The 9,600-nt window shown below is 37.4% G+C and overlaps 1 protein-coding gene across 1 annotated transcript in view; it reads right to left on the bottom strand.

The window, feature by feature from the left end:
- The window catches only part of LOC106012369, a 10,766-nt gene extending 6,912 nt beyond the window's left edge, over positions 1 to 3,854 (bottom strand). The window contains exons 1-2 of the mRNA XM_013085160.2: positions 3,843 to 3,854; positions 1,851 to 1,913 (exon numbers count right to left, since the gene is read on the bottom strand). Of these exons, the coding sequence (XP_012940614.1) occupies positions 1,851 to 1,913; positions 3,843 to 3,854 (75 nt within the window). The remainder of the gene's footprint in view (positions 1 to 1,850; positions 1,914 to 3,842) is intronic.
- Positions 3,855 to 9,600: the final 5,746 nt, after the last annotated feature.

The raw sequence follows: 9,600 nt of genomic DNA, 5'->3' as shown, positions 1-9,600 counted from the left end.
TATATATTTATATATTTAATAATAATAAAACAGGGATGCTAAGCAACTGACAGTACTTGTAAAAGCAACAACGTGGCCAATATACGACAAAGAATTTGTTTTCTGATTTTGAAAAGGTTTATGGATGTGTGAGCGTGGGGGAGGTGTGTGGGGGGTGGGAGGTAGATATAAACAAAAAAGGGGTGGGGGAGGATATGTATGAACGTACATATTTTTATGCATAATACACTGACGCTCTAAACGTATTTGCAATAAATTGTTGTGACGACCACTTCCTTTTACTTACTATAAAAAGACAGTAATTAATAACAGACTTTAAAGGAAAAAAAGACCAATTGCAACCACTATTTATTTAAGATGAGGTGGAGGTGGTAAGATCTTACAAGTATCTTGGAATAAAAATTTATAACTAGCTTGACTGGCATCCCCAAGCTGCTCTTGTGCATAAAAAGTGAATCAAGCAATGTTCCTTTTAAGGAAATTAAGAAGTTTTCGAGTCGATAATAAGATTATGTTCCTTTTCTACCATTCTATGATTGAAAGTGTGCTATTATTAACATTTTGCATTTGCTGCTGGGCTGGGAATTGTAGGGTGAAAGATAAAGAAAAATTCGACAGAACCATTAAGAACGACAGCAAGATCTCTGGATATGATTTCACTAGAGTTGATGAAATCTATAACAAAACATAATATATAACAAAGATAAAAAGCATTATAAACTACCCATCACACCCCCTTACCACCCAAATTGTAAGATCACGCAGCGGCAGATATGTACGTCTAAAAGCAAGGAAATAAATATATAAAGGATGTTTGTTTTTTTACCATCTAGCATAAGGCTATTGTCAGAATAAGCATCAATATGTATTGCTCCTTCGAGTATGTATCTATATAACTAAAGGTTTTGTAAATAACTACCTGCATGCAATTGAATGATGCATCTGATGTGATATGTACATTTTGTCAGCTTTGCTTCTCTTTTCATATTGAATTTTTTAAAGAGTAATGTATTATTATAATTTTAATTTTTATGTATACCTGCATTTGTTTTTACGGTCCTGTACAAGCAAGAAAAATGTTTCTCTGGAATAATAAAGTATTATCTCATCTTATCTTATCTTATCTTATTTTATCTTAATATCAAGTATGTATGCACATTACACATGTATCTACCCCACTCCCCTCTCCACCCCTAGTCTTTCTCTCTCTTTCTCTAGCTCTCTCTCTCTCTCTCTCTCTCTCTCTCTCTCTCTCTCTCTCTCTTTCTTTCTTTCTCTCTCTCTCTTTCTCTCTTTCTCTCTTTCTCTTTCTCTCTCTCTCTCTCTGCCTCTCTCTCTTTCTCTCTCTTTCTCTCTCAGTCTACGTCTCTGTAATTCTCTCTGTCTCTCTGTCTCTCTCTGTCTCTGTCTCTGTCCCTGCCCCTGTCTCTCTCTCTCTCTCCCTCTCTCTCTCTCTCTCTCTCTCTCTCTCTATCTCTGTCTGTCTGTCTCTCTCTCTCTCTCTCTCTCTCTCTCTCTCTCTCTATCTCTGTCTGTCTGTCTCTCTCTCGCTCTCTCTCTCTCTCTCTCTCTCTCTCTCTCTCTCTCTCTCTCTCTCTCTCTCTCTCTCTCTCCCCTTTGACCGTTTACTCCTTTGACAAGAAATGATAATGCACAACAATCTAGAATTGACTTCTGGCTGAAACAAAAACTATATAACATCATTTTGTTGTTCCTACAGGCCTATTTTTATTATTATTATTATTATTTCTCTTTGGTATGAACAGTTGTTCTAATTCATAAGTCTCATTTCTGAGGATTTTTTTAAAATAATGTGGCAAAATTGAACCATACTGTTAAACAGAACCTACCTTGTCCATGTTTTTAGATGAATCCACCTCGTGAAGATTATGCAAACTCAGATAAAACACAACCTGAAGTAAGAAAAATTTCAAAATTACTTTTAAAAACAAAACAAGTATCCACCATGGTCCTTAATCAGTCTTCGACCTGAGAGGAAAGCACGGGGCATAGTAATCTTTTTATATTATTGTGTGTGTGTGTGTGTGTGTGTGTGTGAGAGAGAGTGTGTGTGTGTGTTTGTGTGTGTATGTATGTGTGAGTGTGTGTTTTTGCGTGTATGTGTGTGTGTGTGTGTGTGTTTGTATATGTGTGTGTGTGTGTGTGTGTGTGTGTGTGAAATGTGAGTGTTTACGCATAGGGCTGGTGAATGTTATAAAACATTAACCTGGAAAAACGTAAACCGGTTTATTATTTGTCATTCTCATATTTTCATTAAAAATCTCCTTCATCCTGTATTGCATTTGAGAAAGACCCACGGTACACATATAATCAAGTTGCAATATGGACAACTGATTTTTGCGTCCACCAACAAAAATGTATGCTGAGGAACTTGGCTACTTCATGGAACACTTCTAAGTAACTTAAACTTATCAAACAATTCATGTAGTAAGCTTTTAAAACTACAACAACGTTTAGATTCTAGTACACAAAATTTCAGAAGCAAAAATACATGCATCTTACAATTACATGTTTTACAACTTGGAGAAACAAAAATATACGATACTCGGATCTTGATCTGTAAAAGTCAACATCATCTCCTCATCTGAGATATTGCGTGCACAGTAGACAAAAAAACAACAACAAAACAAAACAACAACAACAACAACAACACCAACACTAACAACAACAATAATAACAACAAAAACAACAACAACACCATCAACAACAACAACAACAACAACAACAAAAACAACAACAACACCATCACCAACAAAACAACAACAACAACTTACTGCGACTTTAAAAATCTGCCAACTGACTTCCCTACCTTTCCGCTCTCATTGCTGCCACCTCCAGCCCTGCCCACAGAACAAGCTCCGAACGGCTCTCTATCAAGTCAGTACAGCGTACTTAACGAGGCACGACGGGGCTCATACCTGTACCGGTCACTACACATTAAACATGTACGCATTGTCGAGTAGAACAAGATCCAGTGACTTCGGAAAATAACCTTTGTGCCACGAGGCGTTGGAAGCAGGCGCTCGTTATATTTGGGGCATGTGGAGTTATTGGTATCATCTGAACGCTGATTTATTTGCCTTGCCTCCAGTGAAATAAATATCCATCTATCTTGAATAGAACTCAAGTTATTTGCAATTGAGGAAAGTGAAGTTGCCTGGTTTCAGTGGTGAAATTAGCGAGAAAATGGCGGCCAAAATTTGGTAAAACTAAGAGCTAAAGAGCCCTTGAAAACAGAAAATGACATAATATTTTGTGCCTTTAATCAATGTTTTCAGTAAAATTTCACATGGAAATGTGTTTTTATATGGACGCAAAAGAGCTTGAGCAAAAAAATTAGAAATTCGATAAAAATTTCCAGACTGGCGGAGAAATGCCTATTTCCATGATTTCTGTATTTTGACGAGCGCCTGATTTCACCACGCTGCCTCACTTTTCTTCCATATGCGTTCGCTGAACGTAAAACTCCCGTGTTCTTTGAAGCGATTAATTAAAGTCACGCACATACTTGCGCACCATATTTAAGTATGTAATAGCATTGATCGTTGTGCCGAACGTATGTTTAGAGTAAGGAAAGAGACATAATTGTACGCAATTTACTTTGTTAGAGTGCGGTCAATGATTCGTGGTGCGACTTATTTTCAAATATCTCCTCAACTATCGAACATAGGTTCTCCAATTTTTGCACAATGGCTAGTATCAATTTGTCTTAACAGATCAACATTTTTGTAAACACCTGCAAGCTGTATTCTAGAAAATCCTTTAATGAATACTAATAAATAATCCTTGTGGGTGATTTCTACAGAAATTTCAATGTTTACAGCTGGGGCCATATTGTTTCTAATAGCAAGTCCGTCTTGTTTTTCGAATCGGGACATCATGCTTATTGAACGTATGTTTTGAGAGCCATTAGTGCAAACAATGAGTTCAGTGTAAAAATACTTTCTTGTAACAAGTTTTGCAAGTAAAAAGTGTCATTGATGAGCTGTGACGTAGACCATATGCGTAATCAAAATGTGTGTGAGAAGCGGGAAGAGCTGTGAACAATACCATTTTACGTGTGTCAGAGATTTAAAGTATTTTACTTAAATTTATGAAGAAACGTTTTTTGTTCTAGCTCCAATTATCTTCGAAACATATACTTTACTTAAGACAAATTGATGGAATCTGCTATGCAAAGCATGGATCACATTGATTCACCCGTTAAAGAGATGTTTGAGGATAAGTGCGGTCAAAAAATTCATGGCGCATAGTTGTTGTTCTCTATTTAATTCAAACCTAGCGCTGCTTCAGAATTTCCTTTGTCGTTCACAATGTTAGTTCAGTTTTGTCTGGGAATAACAATACATCGCAAGACGCACAATTTGGTGTTGGTGGCTTGGAGTGGGGGATTTGGGGGCGGGGGGGATGGTGGTAAATGTAGGTATTTTTACGCCTACATTGACACTAATTATATCAATTTGGAAGCGGGCTTCCGATCCTGCCTTTCACTTCAGACCAACCTGAGCTTAGAGCGATACAACATCTCAGCAGAAAGACCGAGATACTCGATAAGAATTCTCACCAGACGAGAATCGAACTCGGGTCTCCTGCATGCAACAACTTTTATTTTTTTTTTTACTTCCGGCGCTGCTCAGTGGCTACGTCGAGGCTCTTACAGTGGGCTGGGAATTGTAAGGTGAACGATAAAGAAAAAATTGACAGAACCATAAAGAAAGTCAGCAAGATCTCTGGATATGATTTTACCTGAATTGATAAAATGTATGACACTATACGTATAAAAAAGATTTTTTTTAAAGAATTATAAACGACCTAGCACACCCCCTTTCCACACAAAGTGTCAGATCACGCAGCGGCAAATATCTATCTCTAAATACAAAGAAAGAAAGATATAAAAGAAGTTTTTTTTAACCATTTAGCGTAAGGCTTTTGTCCGAATGAGTATAGATGTGTGTTGCTCTTTAGAGTATGTATCTATATATAACTCCAAAGGTCTTGTAATTAAATTCCTGCATGTGGTTGAATGATGCATCTGATGTGAATGTACATTTTGTTAGCTTTACTTCTCTTTTCACATTGAATTTTAATGACAGTAATATATAATTTAAATTTTTTATGTATACCTCTATGTGTTTTTACGGTCCTGTACAGCAAAGAAATATTTCCCTCTGGGATAATAAAGTATTATCTTATCATCTTATGAAGCGTCTAACAGCTACACAAAAGGCGACAAACAAAACTTGGAACCAAAATAAAATGCAATACCATAGTTCCTTGTGTCCAAAGCTGATAATGTTCATCTGTACATTAGAGTGAGGGTGCGGTGCCGAAGCGGTTAGTGCGATCGTCTCCGAAGCGGAAAATCCGGGTTCGAGCCTCGGTTCGGACATGGATTTTTTTCACTCCTTCCTGCCCACCCAGCAGTAATGTATACCTGACTTCGAGTTGGGGAAGTAAAGGCGGCGTGGAAAAGAACTGGCCACCCTACCACAATATGCCGAAGGCCCAGGAAGTTGTCTCACTAACAACTAACAAGACAATCCCCAATGTCCGGATCGGATGCGGGAACAACTTTACTTTAGTGTGCATAACAGCGTGAAGCTGCGTCTCCTGTGTAACGTTCCTGGCACGTGACTGGTCCCAGATCAGTATCCAGGGGGAGTAAATATTTCATCAAGCATGTGTCCATCTCTCTGTTTGGATGCACCCCACAGAATCCTGGCCGGGACCGAGGCAAAGGTCGAGCAGCCTATCTCCCAATATGGTTATTAAGGGGGGGGGGGGATCTTGTGCCGATTTTTGGTCAATGTATGGTCTCCGAACTTTTTTGGTTGGGTAATAAAAAATCCTTTTTACTTTTATTTAAGCTGTTTATTTTCAATATAGCAGCCGTTACCATGGCAACTGTAGACTTAAACAAAACAAATTAAAGTTTCAGTTTACATATGTTTTCCTGTCATACCTCCTTGCTATAAGGCTTTATCGTAAAAGGCCACAGATCTCTAGTTGCCGAGATAGGTTTATAAACCAGCCTCCCCCACCCCCCCCCCACCCCCACTTTCCCTTAATTTTGCTTCGAAAGGACAGTGCGCGTAAAACGTTTACGACCATTATTATCTTAACACGTATTCCAGCAAATCCATGGAAATATAAATGTTGTATCTGGGATATCCATGCTGTTTTTTACATTAATCTCTTCTCTACCTGCCTAGATAATGTTTGGCTATTACATAATCATCATCATCATCATCATCATCATCATCATCAACATCATCATCATCATCATCAGGTGCCTTGCCGACTGGCGTGGGCGATCATGGACCTCCTTTCCACTCTGTCTTGCGTTGCAGCGATGGTGTCTATCGTTCTTGCTGCTCCCAGCCATATTGTCATCTTGTCCAGTATCTTTTCCTTCTGTCTGCCTCTGCCTCTCTTTCCATCAAACTTGCCTGTTGTTACAATATTCTCCAATGCTTCTTTCCGCATTGTGCGTCCAATGGAATTTGCCTGTCGCTTTCGTAATTTCGTCATAAGCTGACGTCTGTAATTTGCTTCAACCAAAACATCTTACATTTCATAAGAATAATAATATTAAAAATAATAAAAAATAATATTAGTAATAATAATAGTTGTTATAATAACAATAATGATAATAATAATAATAATAATGAAAATGATAATAATAATAACTTAATAATAATAACGATAATAATAATAATAACAGTAATCATAATAATAATGATGATGATAATAATAATAATAATAATAATAAAAATAATAATAATAATAATAATGATAATGATCGTGATAATGATAATTGTAAGAATAATAATCATGTAACGATCAAGTTTATGTTACAATGCCAACTCCTGTGATCACACAGCTATAGTCGCTTTACGTAAATCAAATTACAGAAGGATATCTCTGAAAAAATATAATAAAATGTAGACATGACTCTAAAACTTCAAAGGAGAATTAAACTCTATCTAATAAGCTCTAATAATAGAATCAGCCCTTGGAGCAATGCGTGACCTATTACTTCCTAGAACATTTCAATAAAACTGATAAGCGTTCTGTATTCTGTAAAATGTTTTACGTTCCAGTGGGTACAAGTTAATATTGATAATTATGATTTTACGGTTTTCTGTCTAGGCGACACATTTTATAGCTTTAAAACAATTCTAAAGTAATGTACAGATGGGTGAAAATAAGGCATTCGATCACAATCAAAACAAACTAGTGATATCTATAATTAGTCGCTTTTAAGCACAAGGGGGCGATCTCGAAAAATGGTGTTTTGAATAAATCGAAGGTAAAGTGTTTTACCCTTTTTCAGCTTCTTTAAAAGACAAGGAGAGTTTTCTCTATAACCAAACAAATATACACACCAATGAAACCAAACTTCTCCTATAGGTAGGGCAAGGCTCACTTTTGGTGTTGGTCAAGATTTCTGGAAGCCCCCAAAATCAGGGTTAGCCCGCTTGTCCTTAAAAGCGACCAACTGTGAAAAAATATAATAAAATGCAGACATGACCCTAAAACTTCTAAGGAAAATTAAACTCTAATAAGCTCTAATTGCATACCTATCAAAAAATCTTCATAACCCTTTTATAAACCCGTAATAAAAGAATCAGCCCCTTGATCAAAGAATGACCTATTGTCTCCTAGAACATTTCGATAAAACTGTTAAAAGAGTTCGGTATTCTGTTATCCTGACTGACTGCTACATGTTTTACGTCCCAGTTGATACAGATTTATTATATCGATAATTATGATTTTACGGCTTTCTGTCTAGTAGTGCTGGGCGGCTAGGTTCCCGATTATTGAAAGCTAGGAATCGTAGGAATCGACTCCGAACCCGATTGCTTACTTTCTAATGATGTGATTCCTTCCGGTGGTTATCTGGTTAGCTCCTAACATCTTCAGGATTTAGGATAACCTTGATTTTGGAACACTACGAAGCATTAACATTTTTTTCAATAATAAATTCTTTTTAAAAAGAAGATTTTATTGATTAAAGTAACTGGTAACCGTTGGTTTACTTAAAAAGGAGTTGGAACTTTTCTTCCCTATCATCAGTCGGGGGAATCGGTTCTGGAATCGATTCTTTGCCCAGCTATACTGTCTAGGCGGCACATTACATCGCTTAAAGTCATAACAAATTCTACAGTAGGGCAGAGTGGGGTGAATATAATGCATTCGATTACAATCAAAGCAAATTAGCGATATCTATAATTGGTCGCTTTCAGGACATGCGGCTAACCCAGATTTCGGGGGTTTCCAGAAATCTTGACCTACGCCAAAAGTGGGCATTGCCTTACCTATAGGAGAATTTTTTAGTTTCATTGGTGTGTATATTTGTTTGATTATAGAGAAAACTCTTCTTGTCTTTGAAAGAAACTGAACAAGAGTCCAAAAACTTTACCTTTGATTCTCTCAAAACAGCATTTTTCGGGATAGCCCCCCAGTGCTTAAAAGCGACCAAATGTTGTACTCTCCAGTGGGTACACATTTATATCGAAAATTATGATTTGACAGCTTTCTGTCTAGGTGGCACATTACATCGCTCTTAAAATCATAAAAAAACTCTATAATAATGTACAGTGGGGATGAAAGCAATGTGTTCAATCATAATCAAAGCGAGCTAGTGATATCTATAATTAGCGCGGTAATTCGGCTATTCTTTCGGGGAACCTACACAGGCTCAAAAGAGATCTATTATAATGTTATGCATAACTACCTTCAGCGTTTAGAGGGGGTCTGACAAGATATTATTCATAAAAGCAAGAACCTCAGTGCCTCAAGATCCACATGAAACGTGACGTTTGAGCCCCGAAGTTGAAACTTTTTGACAAAAATGTGTTGAACAATGTAATCACAACTTTTAGAGCTCTCGCACACAGGCTCCATACAGACCATACATAAAAATTGCGTTTTCGTTCAACATTATATTTTACAACTTGACATGCACACAGCAGCCAGACCGCTGCGTCCTGATTTTTTTCCGTCCATCGCACAATCTGTATTGCGTTAAGCCTGCCATACATTTTCTGGTGTGTGCAGACAGAAAACGGGAGTTGACGTCACTAAACTAAACACGCCGCAATACACACTGAGACACTCCGCTACACACTTCGCACGTGGTACCTTAGTCTGGCTACCAATCTTTCCTTTGGTGTAACTGGTTCCCTCTAGCTTGTGTTTTGTTTCTGAAGCCCACTGGCACATAACCCAAGCAAGGATTGAAATGTTGTTGGTGTCATTAGAAAATATTCCAAACATTTCTCAACATCAGCAAATATTTGGGACAACAATTTGAATTCTCCAAATGCTCCCCGGTCTTTATAAATTGGGTGAATCCAGTGACGTCGTTTGAATGCTAGGGCTTTTCTTTTGTACCACCAAAGCAGAAATATTTTGCACTTCCTCGTGAGCGCCATCTTGAAACCGGAAAAACCTGTATGGTCTGTATGGAGCCTGTGTGTTTTTAGCCTAGCTTTCCCTTAAACCCTTGTCGTGGAACCATTGGTATCTATGTTCTCGATTGTTAAACAAAAAGTTTGCATTTGTTACTAATAG

This window comes from Aplysia californica, unplaced genomic scaffold, assembly GCF_000002075.1.
Source record: "Aplysia californica isolate F4 #8 unplaced genomic scaffold, AplCal3.0 scaffold00351, whole genome shotgun sequence".
Lineage (NCBI taxonomy): Eukaryota > Metazoa > Mollusca > Gastropoda > Aplysiida > Aplysiidae > Aplysia > Aplysia californica.
Note: the sequence above shows the minus strand (reverse complement) of the source record. Positions and strands in the feature narration are given on the sequence as shown.